The sequence below is a fragment of the Aedes albopictus genome, chromosome 2 (genome assembly GCF_035046485.1).
Source record: "Aedes albopictus strain Foshan chromosome 2, AalbF5, whole genome shotgun sequence".
In the NCBI taxonomy this organism is placed as follows: domain Eukaryota; kingdom Metazoa; phylum Arthropoda; class Insecta; order Diptera; family Culicidae; genus Aedes; species Aedes albopictus.
Window position 1 is genome coordinate 231526652 of NC_085137.1, and position 17055 is coordinate 231543706.

A 17055-nucleotide genomic window follows, 5' to 3' on the forward strand; every position below is an offset into this window, starting at 1 on the left:
TGCATAACAATGATGTTGGAAATAAAAACTTTGCATCCGATTATTATTAAATAAGGTGTACAATAACACAGGACCAACTTTGTTGGAAAGATATAGTAACAAGATTAGCTAGAGTCGAAAATCTGCATCAATGGAGCAAAAAGTATGAAATTTTTTAATATGACCATCTTTATGGCTTGAATTTTCGTTGAAAAATGCAATTAAAAGTTAATATTTCTTCTGTATCATTCAGAGAGCAATATTCTACTACTCTGGACAAATTCTTAGCCGAATCCGTGATGTTATTGCAACACAGGACTTAAATGAACATTTTTTTAATAATTTCTATGAAAACAAGGCAACTCACTATATCAAGCTGGAGCCTGCTTGGTGCATTATTACTGATCAACTATTGAGCTTTACCTTTAGTAGAATAGTTTAAGCTTCCAATTCATTAAAGACTTCATGAAAATGTGCATGTTAAGTATGGGAAAGTTATGTCGAATTTTGAGAAATGGGTTTTTATTGATGTTCTACGAAAACCGCTTCAGTTACACAATAAAGAACATTTTGCTTAATGTTATATTTTTCCTACATTTGAGAATAGCTATAGAAAGTTACGCAAAAAATTGATAATGATTTTATTGAAAAATAAAAAAGATATTGCACAAGCAAGTTGTCCGTTTTATAAATTGAACAGTCCTTAGTGTATCATTGTGTTTGCCTCACAATATACAAATTCATGCAATGGCAGGCAAAAAAAGCCCTTCAATTAATAACTATGGAAGTGCTCAAAGAACACTAAGTTGAAGCGAGGCAGGCCAAGTCCCAGTGGGGACGTAGAGCCATAAAGAAGAAGAAGAAGAACCACGTGACAGTCTACTGAAGTCTGTCGTATTTTACTTTCAACAGACATCAGACCATCAGAAGGAATTGCTTCGGAGAGGGGCTAGTGCAGTTCGCATCCCGTAGCTACCTAATCTTGCAGCTACGGACTTCGTGACTTACTCTTTGGGAGGTCACCAAGGAATATTGCATTTGTATTACCACCAGCTTCATCCCTTCCTATATCTTTGGAAGACATAACAGAGTCGACACCACGCCTGCATTTCCGCTGCACTGACATTCACATTTACCTCTGTGTCGTAAATAGTACTCGATTCTGACCCAAATTTTCTTGAATATTGTACAGGTACGCGTACTCGGATATCTCTAGACTTTGAAGTACTCTAACAATAGCTGTCCAACTGGCGGTATGGAACACATTCTTCCTGGTTCACTACTGCATAGTAGTGAATTTCCTCTTACACTGGAGAGCTATCTCAGCAGTTTTAATAACCGACAAAATATCATCTTCGGTTGACTTCTCCTTCCGGTAGCCGAACTAATTTCTGTAAAAACTATCAACATCGTTAGTATGCAATGATACATATTGCCCTTTACTGACATTTACCAGATTTGCTGGTATGTCTGAAACATACTGGAAAACTTGTAATTAGAAGGCACGAAATGTAGCTAATTAACAAATTGAGAGATGAAATTGTAAAAAAAAAATATCGCGTTTAGGTAGGATTCGAACCCACGACTCCGTATTCGCTAGACCGGCGCTTTAACCAACATAGCCACAGAGCAAGTAACAATTCTGCCGAATAGAAAGTCAAACTGATTCCGAAGCCACACCGTGAACACTTCTTTTTCGCAAACCCATCTCTCTTTCGGCGTAGATGGCCACTAAATATATTCCACTAGGAAGAATTATTCGTCGGCAGCAAACTGTAATATATGTTTTGGTAACTCGAAAACGTTCCGAAGAAATGTCGAAAGATGAATTTCAAAATTGGCACTCTAACACAAAACGGTTTCCTAAAGACTTCGTCGTTGAAGTATGATGTCTTCTTCTCCCATCAATGAGGGCTTGGCTTGGGCTTGGCCTGATCGTCCCATTCCTTCGCCCGCTGCATGTTTCATTGTAGTCCATACTGTAGCAAACCATTAGATGGTTGCTGTGAGTGTATGCTTCATCCATCCTCCAGTACGAACTATTTGTTAGGCCAGAACTATAACGTGAATGATCCATTTCGCTTCATTCCGTTTAAAGGTACTTTTTGTACTGTCATTAGCTAGTTCTAACTCTATATAAGGCTTCTATAGAGAACTTTTCGCAGTCGGGCGGCCGCGGTGCCTCTTGTATATTGCACTGTTGTCGCAACCTCTTCCGCATCCGTGATTTCATTTAGATTTGTACACTGGAGAGTCGCTTCAACGATGATGGCTCTCTTCTATACTTCTTCGCAAACGACTTCCTTCGCCAGACATTCGAAGGCGGAGCTCTTGCGCTAAGCTCAAGGATCACTTCATCGGTACGAGTACGTCTGATACTTAGTACGTCGGCTCCCAAAACCGTGAACTTAGAATCGCTCCTCTTTTCCTTCAAGACCTCCGAGTACTTTTGATGATGAGAGCATCGTTTTTATCTCGCCTGCTGAAAACTGCTCTGAGTCCGAGGGCCGTTCTCCTCTAATCCGCCCTTACCTATTATGGCCAAAGACCCTCACAAGGTCAACCCCCTGCTCTCTTTACTCCGCAAAGGCCCAGCCTTCTGAGACGCCTGGCTAGGGCCCGACTTGTGACCTTGGAGGAATGAAATAGTCAACGTATTGAAGCTCATCATTTTTATACTTGATTCTTCAACCCTTAAAATGGCAGGAGGTCCAAAAATTTTCAAAAATCGAGATCTCAGTGGTGTTTTAAGCTTTTAAGCTGAAATTTTGTATACATCAAGGGGAATAGTTGCACTAGAAAATGTATTGATAAACTTCTTCTGGCTTTTTACCCTTCTTACACCCATAAGAAGGGTATAAATACCGCTTGGAAAACCGACTTTCGATCCGAGGCCCGCAGGGCCGAGTCACATATACCAATCAACTCAGCTCGACGAATTGAGCAAATGTCTGTATGTGCGTGTGTGTGTATGTGTGTGTGTGTGTGTGTATGTATGTTACAAAAAAATGTCACTCACGGTTCTCAGCCGTCTGTTGACCGATTTGAGTTCTCTTGGAAGCAAATGAAAGCTACTACATCCTAGTAGAACGCTATTGAATTTTATTTTGATTGGACGTTCGGTTACCGAGATATCTTTCAAAGAGTGCTAGGGAGTAGTACAACTTAATTATTTTAGATATTTTTGACAAAGTGTATCACCATAAATTTCTCAGCCGTCTATCAACCGATTTGGGTTCTTAAGGCCCCAAACGAAAGCTACTACATCCTAGTAGAACGCTATTGAATTTTTTTTTTTGATTGGACGTTCGGTTACCGCGATATCTTTCAAAGAGTGTTAGGGAGTAGTACAACTTAATTATTTTAGATATTTTTGACAAAGTGTATCACCATAAATTTCTCAGCCGTCTATCAACCGATTTAGGTTCTTAAGGCCCCAAACGAAAGCTACTACATCCTAGTAGAACGCTATTGAATTGTTTTTTTGATTGGACGTTCGGTTACCGAGATATCTTTCAAAGAGTGCTAGGGAGTAGTACAACTTAATTATTTTAGATATTTTTGACAAAGTGTATCACCATAAATTTCTCAGCCGTCTATCAACCGAATCGGGTTCTTAAGGCTCGAAACGAAAGCTACTGCACCCTAGAAGAACGCTTTTGAATTTCATTCCGATTGGACATTTTGTAACCGAGATATCTTTCGGGGAGTACTTTGGAGTAATACAACTTAACTTTTTAAGAGGTCTTTGACAAAATGCTTCATAATAAATGAATCAGCCGTGTGTCAATCGATTTGAGTTCTCTCAGCATCAAATGAAAGCTACAGCATCCAAGTAGTATGCTATTAAATTTCATGCCGTTTGGACATTTTGTTTCTGAGATATCTTTCCACGAGTACTAAGGAGTAATGAAATTTACGCTTTTGAGAGATTTTTGATAAAATGTATCATAATACATTTCTCAGCCGTTTGTCAACAGATTTTTTATGATCATATTTGGTTACACAAGTTAGTTATACATGAAAATGCAATTGCATCAAATACATAAAAGCTACTATCTCTTTGTAATATTTGAGCTTAATAAACAGTAGCAAAAATATCACGGAATGTATGTAGGAAAAGCCTTTTTTATGATCAAATTAGGTTTCTCAAGGAGCTCTGCATGAAAATGCAATTGCATCAAATACATAAAAGCTACTATCTCTTTGTAATATTTGAGCTTAATAAACAGTAGCAAAAATATCATTGAATGTATGTAGGAAAAGCCTTTTTACCCTTCTTACATCCATAAGAAGGGTATAAATATCGCTCGAAAAACCGACTTTCTATCCGAGGCCCGCAGGGCCGAGTCTCATATACCAATGAACTCAGCTCGACGAACTGAGCAAATGTCTGTATGTGTGTGTGTGTGTGTGTATGTGCGTTACAAAAAAAGTCACGCACGTTTCTCAGCCGTCTGTCAACCGATTTGAGTTCTCTTGGAAGTAAATGAAAGCTACTACATCCTAGTAGAACGCTATTGATTTTTTTTCGATTGGACGTTTGGTTACCGAGATATCTCTCGAAGAGTATTTATGAGTCATACATCTAAACTTTTTAAGATTTTTGGACAAATGTATCAAAATTAATATTTCGGCCGTTTGTCAATCGATTTGGGTTCTCGTGGCACCAAATAAAAGCTACAGCATCCTAGTAGATCGCCCAGAAATGTTATTTCGATTGGACATTTGGTTACAGAGATATCTTTCGAAGAGTACGGATCGAGTTGGATATATACAACTAAACCTTTTAAGACTTTTGACCAAGTGTGTCATAATAAATATCTTAGCCGTCTATCAACCGATTTCAGTTCTCCTGGCACCAAAAGAAAGCTACATCATTCTAGTAGAAGCCTATACAATTTCATTGGGATTGGACATTTGGTTACCGAGATATCTTTCAAAGAGTATTTGGGAGTAATACAGGTTAACTATTTGAGAGATTTTTGACCAAGGGTACCATAATAAATATCTCAGCCGTCTGTCAACCGATTTGGGTTCTCTAAGCACCAAATGAAAGCTACAATATCCTTGTAAAAGGCCCTGAAATTTTATTTCGATTCGACATTTGATTACTGAGATATCTTACGAAGAGTATTTCAATAAATTCTTTTTTATTATTATATTCACTTGTTATCTTGCATGAGTTTTTGACCAGTCTATGGGAAATTATTTTTCAATAAATAATGCTGACTTCAATAAAGTGTATACTAGCAGGTTATTGTTTTCAACAAAATTACAAATAACAAATTACAAATACACAGGAATTCTATGAAAACTAACAATACGTTAATTGAAAGCTTTTATATATTGTGGGAAAATGCAAGAACCGGACAGCCAAAATTAATAGCTAATGCCAAACCTGATTAACTTAGTAGATATATCGTTTTTGTCGTTTCTACACCATAACCATAAATACCAAGTACTTCGGAGCTAAATTAATCGACTGATTAAGAGATATTAGACAAAGTGTATCTCGCTGATTTTCTTACCCATTTGTTAATCGATTCAAGATCTTTTGGCAGTTAACAAAAGATACAATATTCCAGAATGTATAAGCTATTTTTTAAACATTCCTTACAAGGTTCTAGGAGGTGTCTGGCATCTCTGGTAGTTTAGTCCATGGTATATGATGCTATTTTGGAAACAAATCCACTAGTGGCCAAATCCACAGTATTTTCCAGAACTTTTGGTCAATTACACAAAATAAATATGTTAAATACAAATAATACAACACTAATTTTAATAAGTGTAAGAAGGGTTCTGTTCACCATAGGTGGATTAAATCGGGTTTTTTATGATCAAATTTGGTTTCTCAAGGAGCTCTGCATGAAAATGCAATTGCCTCAAATATATGAAAGCTACTATCTCTTTGTAATATTTACCCTTCTTACACCCATAAGAAGAGTATAAATATCGCTCGAAAAACCGACTTTCGATCCGAGGCCCGGTGGGCCAAGTCTCATATACCAATGAACTCAGCTCGACGAATTGAGCAAATGTCTGTATGTGTGTGTGTGTATGTGTGTATGTGTGTGTGTGTGTGTGTGTGTGTGTGTGTGTGTGTGTGTGTGTGTGTGTGTGTGTGTGTGTGTGTGTGTGTGTGTGTGTGTGTGTGTGTGTGTGTGTGTGTGCGTTACAAAAAAAAAGTCACGCACGTTTCTCAGCCGTCTGCCAACCGATTTGAGTTCTCTTGGAAGCAAATAAAAGCTACTACATCCTAGTAGAACGCTATTGAATTTTTTTTCGATTGGACGTTTGGTTACCGAGATATCTCTCGAAGAGTACTTATGAGTCATACATCTAAACTTTTTAAGATTTTTGACCAAGTGTATCATAACAAATATTTTGGCCGTTTGTCGATCGATTTTGGTTCTCTTGGCACCAAATGAAAGCTACAGCATCCTAGTAGATCACCCAGAAATTTGATTTTGATTGGACATTTGGTTACAGAGATATCTTTCGAAGAGTACTTAGGATTTATACAACTAAACCTTTTGAGATTTTTGACCAAGTGTATCATAATAAATATTCTGGCCGTCTGTCAACCGATTTCGGTTATCCTGGCACCAAATGAAAGCTACAACATTCTAGTAGAACCCTATACAATTTCATTAGGATAGGACATTTGGTTACCGAGATATCTTTCAAAGAGTACTTGTGAGTAAGGTTAACTTTTTGAGAGATTTTTGACCAAGGGTACCAACCGATTTGGGTTCTCTAAGCACCAAATGAAAGCTACAATATCCTTGTATAAGGCCCTGAAATTTTATTTCGATTCGACATTTGATTACTGAGATATCTTACGAAGAGTATTTCTATAAATTCTTTTTTATTAATCTATTCACTTACTTGATATCTTGCATTAGTTTTTGACCAGTCCATGGGAAATTAATTTTCAATAAATAATGGTGACAAAGTGCATTGTTGTTTTCAATGAAATACACAGGAATTTAATGAAAACTAACAATATGTTACAAAACAAAATGCAAGAACCGGACAGCGAAAATAACTAGCTAATGCCAAAACTGATTAACTGAGTAGATATATCATTTTTGTCCTTTTTGCACCATAACCATGAATACCAAGTTCTTCGGAGTTAATTTAATCGACTCATTAAGAGATATTAGACAAAGTATATCTCGCTGATTTTTTTTTATCCATTTGTTAATCGATTCAAGATCTTTTGGCAGTTAACAAAAGATACAATATTCCAGAATATGTAAGCTATTTTTTAAAAATTTCACACAAGATTCTAGAAGGTGTCTGGCATTTCTGGTAGTTTAGTCCATGGTCCATGATGCTATTTTGGAAACCAATTCACTAGATGCCAAATCCACAATATTTTCTAGAACTTTTGGTCCATCACACAAAATAAATATGTTAAATACAAATAATACAACAATAGTTTTAATAAGTGTAAGAAGGGTTCTGTTCACCATAGGTGGATTAAATCGGGTTTTTTTTCGTATTTTTCGGAAATGTTCCGTAAAATTGTTCATACTCATGATTTTCGTCATTGAAAAATAGGTTACGTTACGAAGATCCTTGATGTCTGAATTACTTCGGTAATAATGTCCAATATACTTAGCTGACCTCAAGGCCTCCAAGACGTTATGGAATTGAAGTCATAAGTACCTGAATGTAATCAATGCAATACATTCATGGGACAATTATGAGCCGCAAGACATAAGCGGGCAGCTGTTTTTTGGTTTGTTGTTGGTGCATACATTCGAGAGGATATCCAAATTATCCTGGAGTTAGGGTTTACATGGTCAACAGAATCTACCGCAGCTCCAATTCAATATAACTTTGCGGCTTTTGTCCATTATATTCAGAGATGCTTTGTAATTGACCGAGAAGCACTTTTTACGGTTTCGGGACATTTCAAGGTTTGAAAAATGTCCTTAAGTTCAGAACTTTAAAATTCTACAAAATTTAAAACACTCACCATTGAATCTACGTTAGCGGTTATCGGTCAGTGTTATCCATAATACTCCAAAATGTTACGAGAAAATCTTTCTGAGGTTGTACGACATCGTAAGGTGTGCAAAATACTCTGGAGTTCAGGACTTTCGAGCTCAACATCTGTCTCAATCACCATGCAAACTACGACAGCGATTATCGGTCATTGTTTCCATGGTACACCGAAAGAAATGTTACGAGAAAATTCTTTCTGAGGTTTTACGGGGTGTAAGGTGTGCAAAATGTCCTGGAGTTCAGGACTTTCAAGTTCTACAGAATCTACCTCAATCACCATGCAAACTACGATAGCGATTATCGGTCATTGTTATCCTTGGTACTCCGAAATGTTAAGAGAAAATCTTCCTGGCGTTGTATGACATTGTAATGCCCTGGAGTTAAGGACTCGGCTAGCTTTGTAAAATGTTGAACACTACCAGCCCTGTTTTCCCTACGTCATCTACATTACGCCATACCAGAGGCAGGATCAACCAGGTAGAACTTTTTTCTGAACCATTCCGACACAGAGTGAGAGAGGCCCCTTTAATTGCTTCTCGAACTAATGATATTCGCTAAATATATAGGCTGCTGAGCAAATTTCCATTGTATTGCTAAGACGCGATTACTATTATCCTACCTTTTGTTCGCGATTCTAGTCGATGCTCGTGTGCTGCTCCAATGCTACTAGTAGGTGGAGAAATCGAACGTGAAGTCCCGGACTATCGTTCAACGGCGTTTTTTGATAGGCTCACGATGGCAATAGACTTTGACAGGTTTACCACCTTTAGGGTGTGGTGCTTCGGAGGATAACCAACCCAGCCTATCCTCACAGACTGGTAGACTGGTAGGTTTGTGCTCTTACATACATGTGTGTATGTCTAGAACGGTGTCGGCACAAATTTATGGATCGGTCTCACCGGATGGTGGGTCGAAGGTGTGGTTTGAATCCGGTGCCGACGTCGTCGGTATCGTTTTTCATCGACGAGAGCTATACCTAGCAGCACGCCAACCGAAGAGCAAGGTGGGTAGGCACATGATTGCCGTCGCGCCGTATCATTGGAAATGGGAAAGGTGAAAATCAACCATTTAATTCCGCATGAAATTTGAATTTGTGCCTTTTCGTTATGGTTATTTAGGTGGGGAATTGAATTAGGACAGCGTTCTCATAATTCTATAACCTAGGCGCGGACGGGTCAGTTTTGATTTATGTCTACCGGAATCGTTATCTCTGGACTAGTTACGATTGGTGGTCTAATAATGGATATCGCAGAATGTCTTGCGTTCTATCCCTGACCCGTACATACCTATTAGCCTGGTACACGGTTTATATGGGAAAATACAAAAAAAAATGGAAAAACTCTAACTCCTGTATACTTTTTGAGTTCCACTTCGGTCCCATATCAACTGTGCAAAATTTCAGATCGATCGGAAAAACTATATTTTAGCGCCCGCCATTCTTAGTTTTTCATACGATTTACTATGGGAAAATTTTACTTCTGCAAAGAAAAATCGCTAGGAGTCACCCCTTGATCCCTAAAAATAAGTCGATGTATGATTTCTGTAGAAAACTTCACGAGGAATTAGGCCTCCAAATACCACAAACCGATGCGACGTTCGTGGAAAAAGTTATTAAGCCTCCCCCGATCGATAAAATGACGAGATTTTATTATTTATTGTTATTCCTTACATGTTAAACAGCGTTGGCATGTGATTCAGTTTTCAGTCAATAACTTTTTCCACATGCTTTAGATCGCTTTGCGGTCTTCGGAGGGTTGGTTCCTCGTAAAATTTGCAGCAGAAATCATTCATCGATTTATTTTTAGGGGTTAAGGGGCAACCTGTGGCGATTTTTCTTTGAAAAAGTGATTTTCCCCATAGTAAATCGTATGTAAACTTAAAACGGCTGGCGCTAAAATATAGTTTCTCCGATCGAGCTGAAATTTTGCACAGTTGAAATGGGACCAAAATGGAACTCAAAAAGTGTACAGGAGTAAAATGTCTTTTGGTGTCCCACGCTAATACCTATGTTCCCTTCTTTGCAGATTTCTATAAAATTGCTTTCTCTTGGGATAGATAAAATGTTCTAGATAGGCAAAATTTTCACTCTTCAAAGCATGTTCAACTAGCTATGACTTTTTTAGTAATGTGCATCAAAAATTTTCTCTCTCTATTAATGCAACCTATTTGCCGGCTTGCCGAGTTGGGTAATTACAAGTGCTGTAAAATCGAGTTCTGCGCCGTGTTGCGCACAACGTTTTTTGTATTTTTATAAATTACCGCTTGAGGATAGTTTTCAACAAAACTCTTTCAAAGTCTGGTCGTAGCAGGTTATACTGTGCAGTTGTCACAATTTTTCAAAACTGCGTCCAGAAAGCATCAAGAAGTTGATCAAAACTGAAAACAGTGCTGTAATGGTTCATTTCGCAACGCAAATCAGTGCTGTAATGAATCATTACAGCACTGCTTGTTTGGTGTGGGAAAGTAGGCCTTTTCCTGTCAGATTTACGTGAGGTAAAACAGCCTATTACGATGAGAAATTGCAAAAAAAACGCTTCACTTACCTTAACATTATTTCTTGTTAATATATAGACATCGCATTCAGGAGATGAATCATTCCAAAAAATGTGTTATTCAGGAAATGCAATACCAACTTCCCAATTACCCTACCCGCCATAAACAAATAGACTTACTTAATAGTATAACAACAAGAACAAATCTCCCAAAAAAAGTTTAGCATCATCCACCATATCTAAAACAAACTGAGGAAAAAGATGTTGCCCTGAATAAAGTTGTTCAGAAGCCTGAAGCAACAACTTTACTAAAGGCGACATCTTACATCAATGGCCCGTATGTATAAAAAGTAGTAACTACTCGTGCTTTGTAGTTACTACTTTGAAATATGATCCACTCCAAAGTAGTAGCTTTGGTATGAATAAAACCATTTTTCGAACAATGTAGTAGATACTACTTTCGAAAATTTCGATTTACTACTTTACTACTATTTGTTACTACTTTATTTGTTTTTGTTTTGGTAGTTAATTCTTGGTTGCTTTTCTCCACCTATGGTCGCAAAACAGTGATTAATGCAATAGTTTCCTCATTCAAGTTAACAATACTGAAGAAGTACTCCACATTCGTTTTACATGATACCGCGGTGATCGTGAGGGCACCTTAGCTGGATAAAAATCTGTCTCAATTGCGCCATGTGTATCGGCATGCACTCACGGTCGCCGCTGCGCCACAGGCCACCACGCTTACAGACTTCCTCAGTAGCTTCAACTCACCAGAACATTAATAAAAAGCCGCAGCAAAAGCCACTATTGTCTGTAAAAAATCATGAAAATTCAATTGCCACATCATCGCGGTGCTCCATGTGGGGTAAATTGCTCAAAAACCCTCCCCATGGGACCACGACGGCAAAACATCGTATTTTGCTGGAACTTGATGGTACTTTCTTCGGTTTCCGGAAGGTAATGTTCGTTGAAACTTGCATCTAATTAAACATTCTCGAAGATTAATCTTTTTGTTGAAAAAAAAATAAGCGCAATTGTCAAAAGAGAACTGCAAACACAAGTTGTGATTTCATACACACGCATCACAGACTTTGTAGCAACCTCAGGAGCAGACTACAAATTTCTTGTAGTAAATACTACTTTTATTCATACCGATTGTGGAACATGTTCCACAAAAGTAGTAAGTTCGAAACTTGTAGTGTAGTAAATGCTTTGTTTACTTTTATTCATACCAATAATTGTAGTATTTACTACAAAATTGTAGTAAACTGTGGATTACTACTTTTTATTCATACGGCCCAATGTAACAACTAAATTTCAAAAATGTCATGCCACCAATACAAAGTTTATTCATCACCATGCATCGAACCTAACGTTGATCCCGCGGTCCCTTCTTCTTGGCTCTCGTACTCCTTGATCAACTCCCTCAAATTGTGCTCGGCATCGATAAACTCCTTTTCTTCCATCCCTTCACCGGTGTACCAATGGAGGAAAGCCTTTCTACGGTACATGGTCCCGAACTGGTTCAGCAGTCGTTGAAACAGCTGAGTGATGGCGGTGGTATTCGCTATAAATGTTGCAGACATTTTCATCCCAGCCGGTGGAATGTCACAAATGGCTGATTTCACATTGTTCGGTATCCAATGGGAGAAGCAGCCATGATTTTTCTGCCTAACGTTGGCGATTTGTTCTTCCACATTTCTGGTGGATACGCGTCCTCGAAAGAGAGCAGCCGCCGTTAGATATTTTCCCTTCGATGGCGAGCAGGCTGCCATAAGGTTCTGTTCATCGAAAATCTGATAAACCAATTCCGACACCGAGAGACTTCGATAACATTGACTTTCCTTGGAGGTGAGTGGTGCAATCCCCGGTACGAAAAAGTGCAACTTTCTGTAGGGTACCATGTTGGTCAGCAGTTTTCGGAGGTCCGAGTTGAGCTGACCGGGGTAACGAAAACTGCAGGTGATGCCTGACATCGCCATTGAAATTAGGTGATTCAGATCGTCTATGGTGGGTTTTTCGACACGAAGAGTCGTCATATTGATGTTATATAGAGCTTCATTATCCAGACAAAACGTTTCATCACTGCAGTCGGTCATGGCATTCAACGCGAACACAGCATTGTATGGTTCCACCACCACTTCAGATACCTGAAATTTGAGTAATCAATATTTCTAGTAGGTACGCTGTGTCGATTGATTTTGTGAAAAAAATTATGACTGTTATCATGTTTTGATAAAGAACCTTCAAAAATCAAGAATTACCTTCTCCGATGGGATCACACTGAAAGTATTCAGTATCTTCCGAGGATACTCGTCCTTCAGATTCTCCATCATCAACGTTCCCAATCCGGATCCGGTTCCTCCGCCGATCGAATGCACCAGCTGAAAACCCTGGAAGCAATCGCATCCTTCCACCATTTTCCGGGCCACATTCATGATCCGATCCAACATCTCGGCGCCTTCCGTATGATAACCGCGAGCCCAGTTGTTACCCGCTCCTAGCATTCCATTAACCATACTCTCCGGAGAAAACAGCTGCCCGAAGCGGCTGCACTTCAATCCGACCATCGCTCCCGGTTCCAGATCGGCAAAGATTGCCCTCGGGACGAAGTTGCAGCAGGGAGCTTCCTCAAAGTACACGTTGATCCGTTGCAGGGGTAGAAAATGTTTCCCAATGAACTGGCCCCGCTCGTTCAGGCAGTGCTCCTCGCATATGGTTTCCCAGAAGGTTTGGGCGATTTTGTTGCCGCATTGTCCCAAATGTAGGGTGACAATTTCACGCATCACTACAAATTTTGAGGTAGGGTTTTACCGAAATATTGTTTTTTTGATGTTTTTCCGAATGAAGTTTTTGGATTACTGGCATGAAATTTTACATGCCTGCTTTGTTCGTTCGTGAAACAAGATTCTACGGAATATCCGTCATCCGTCATATAAGGGGTGATGCGCAATGAGAGTCTAATGAAGGTGTGGAAGAGACATTTCGTGTGCGTGAGATCCGTGTTTGGTGCAAAACATGTCATTACTACAAGCAAAGCAAGCTCCCATAAGATCGCGTGTCAAATAGTGACGTCACTATTTGTGTTTACATTTTTCTTTGCTTACTAATACATAGCCATCTCTTCTTCTTCCCCACCTGTAATATACTCTCATTGGGTGATGCGCCATGTCCATGTGGATCGTGAGTCAGCAAGCTGTTAGTCGCATCGTGCTGAAGAGCGCGAGTTAGAATCTCGCCGCAGCCGTTAGGAAAGTTTACGGCGTTGCCAATGAGTGTTGCATGCCAACACAAACTTATTAAACTACAGTCAAATAAGTTTGAGATGCTACTCCATTGTTTAGTGTCGTGCTTCTTTCAAAGAGCAAATACCTCACAGAGTGTTTTGTAAGTACAAAATGAATGCTGAGATGCTAAAGTTCATCAGAACAGATGGTCAACCAAGGTGTTCATCCTCGACGCTGCCAATACTCTAGTGTCCTAAGGATACACGACCATAGCGTCCATTGCGGCAATCAATCCAGACAGAATAAATAAGTTTACTCCAGGTCAGCGATCAACACCGATAAGGACAGTCCAACCGGACTTCGGTCAAGCAGTGTTCAACGAAGAAACCTTGGGATTCTCAATCATAGACAGATTGCAGCCCGTCATGTAGTGTCTGCGGAACATTCGTCTGCGAATGTTTTCTTCTTCTTGATGTAACGTCCCCACTGAGACAAAGCCTGATTCTCAGTTTAGCGTTCTATGAGCACCTCCACAGTTATTAACTGAGAGCTTTCTGTCGATGACCATTTTGAATAGACTACGTCCAAGAAAGTGAAGGAAATTTCCATTACGATACTAACTTGGCAATTTTTAGTACCTGATTTTTAAAGGGATGGTTTTCTGAACTTTCATTGCATTCCATCTGAGGATTAATGCGGGGCTAAAGTTCGCGCCTAGCAGAATTCACAAAATAACTAATATTTGCATCATACTAGGGGAAAAAGTTCGCATTATGCGGGGCAAAAATTTGCACATTGTACAGGGTAGTTTATTGGTGTGAAGTTCATTTATTTCATATTAAATTTATGTTCATCGTTTCACTCTAGCCATGAAATCTGTTTCTTTCTGTTCATGGCATTGCGACCCAACTGGAATACGGCCTGGTGTCCAGCTTTTCCAAGCATGGTTTTTATGAAGACTTCCACAATTATTAACTAAGAGCTGTCATTTCTGGTGTTACTGAAGTTGTTAAAATACACTGTAGGATAATCAAAGAGATTCGTGTTGCAGAAAATACATGAAAAAAAAATCAAATAGAGGTAGGCGGGGCAATGTGGACACCCTAAGGTTTTTGTCAACTTTACCAGGCAAGATGTCAAAAAAGTTTAGTTTTTTGATACGTGTATCCTTTTAAAGTCTATTTAGCATCTATTGCATAAGAATGCTCACGAAGAAAAATGATTTATCCACTTCAAGAAATGTTTTGAAAAATATTAGTTTTTCATGACCGTCTTCAAGCATACGGGGCAGAATGGACACTCCCATGGGGCAATATGGACACCATGAGACTTTTACGAATTTCGTACATTATTTACACCTATAAAGTCATTTCATTACGAAACAACTATTATGGATGAATAATACGCCGAAGTAGTTCATTTTTGTTCAGTTAATTCAAATTCTGGCTGTTTTGGATGAAGCTTCGTTTTTGTCGGCATGTACAGCTGTGCCTAGAACAACTATTTTCCACTGCTGTCGTTTTTTTACCAATTTGTTTCACCCTATGTCTACTATAGTGAACATTTAACCGAAAATATACTGAAATCAAAGAATTTGGTTGGTTTGTGATTTAGGTTATATTTTTCCCTTGACGCTTCTTTCAAAAAGGTGAGTGTCCATTTTGCCCCGGCAGCAGAAGATATTTCCAAACTTGATTTTTGATATGATAAAAAAGAAAATATAATCATGTTAAGCATGTAGATACAGCAAAACAACTTGCATGTGTTCTAGAAATATCAGGTTTTAATTGACCTGCAATCAATTAATCACTAAATCTTATTTTAGATGGTGTGAAAATTATAATTTCCATGCACAAAAAACAGAGGACGCAACTTTTTCGTGGAAAATCAAGTATAATTTTAATTTCGAATGTTTCTTTCCTGAAACTAAGTTTTAGATAAATGGACTATATTCTCCATTCATTAAAAGTTCAAAAAAGTTCGCATATTTCAAAATATTGAGGGTGTCCATTCTGCCCCGGGTGTCCCGGGTGCAGCAAAACTAATGAACGAGACCGTAATCGATTCTTTTCTCCGTCAGTATGATGATGAATTATAACTGTGAATTTACAAACTAAGCTATGAAAGACCCCGGTAAAGTGTGGGCTTCGTGGCCGAGCGGTTAGCGGCGTCAGTCGTTTACGTGTCTCGTAAGCCTCGAAGTGTGGGTTCGATTCCCGCTCCAGTCGGGGAAACTTTTCGTTGGACGAAAAATTATCCACTGGGTCATACATACATTTATTTGTTTAACATCATTAAGACAAGACATAATCAACAATAGTACGCCACAATAGCGGCAGCCACACGCTCTCCATCCTCGGTCGCGCCCAATGCTCGCCACACACTAAGATTCAGATGTTCCAGCTCAGTAATTTTTTCACTGAGTTCAGTATTTTTTTCATCTTTTTACTGAGTTTTCAACAGCAGATTTATTTCGGTACACTCGGTAATCGTATTTACCGTTCACCAGTAACGATATTTACCGTGCTTCAGTAACTTTTGACAGTTTGTGAGCTGAGCTCGGTAACTCATTTATAGAATATCCGCAAAATAAATAACCGAGCGTACCGAGTTAAATCTGCTGTTGAGAACTCAGTAAAAAGATGGGGAAAATACCGAGCTGATCTTAGTGTGCAGGTCACACTCCACCTGGTCCACCCATCGTGCTCTGCGCTCCACGCCTTCTTGTGCCAACCGGATCAGTTGCAAACACCAGCTGTGCAGGGTTGTTGTCCGGCATTCTTGCAACATGCCCTGCCCACCGTATCCTTCCGGCTTTGGCCGCCTTCTGGATGCTGGGTTCGCCGTGAAGTGCAGCGAGCTCGTGGTTCATCCTTCTCCGCCACACACCGTTCTCCTGCACACCGCCGGAGATCGTTCTTAGCACGCGTCGCTCGAAAACTCCGAGTGCTTGTAGGTCCTCCTCGAAGCATGGTCCATGTCTCGTGCCCGTAGAGTATCACCTGTCTTATTAGTGTTTTGTACATAGTGCATTTGGTGCGTGGGTGAATCTTTTTCGACCGCAGTTTCTTCTGGAGCCCGTAGTAGGACCGACTTCCGCTGATGATGCGCCTCCGAATTTCTCGGCTCACGTTGTTGTCAGCCGTCAGTAAGGATCCGAGGTAGACGAATTTCTCCACCACCTCGAAAGTATCCCCGTCTATCGTAACATTACCCAGACGGATCCGGTCGTATTCGGTTCCGCCTACCAGCATGTACATTGTTTTTGAGGCATTCACCACCAGTCCGATCTTTGCTGCTTCGCGTTTCAGGCGGGTGTACAGTTCTGCCACCGT

At 39.4% G+C, this 17055-nt stretch overlaps 2 protein-coding genes across 2 annotated transcripts in view; one reads left to right on the plus strand and one right to left on the minus strand.

The window, feature by feature from the left end:
- Nucleotides 1-17055, plus strand: part of LOC134287962 (protein bicaudal D) — a 77016-nt gene that overhangs the window by 45963 nt on the left and 13998 nt on the right. The window lies entirely within an intron of this gene.
- On the minus strand, nucleotides 11840-13342 carry LOC134287044 (tubulin beta chain-like). The gene is made up of 2 exons (XM_062848754.1): nucleotides 12758-13342; nucleotides 11840-12643 (listed from the first exon to the last, which is right to left on the minus strand). Exons 1-2 carry the CDS (start codon nucleotides 13277-13279, stop codon nucleotides 11840-11842), a joined length of 1326 nt encoding a protein of 441 aa, XP_062704738.1. The 5' UTR covers nucleotides 13280-13342.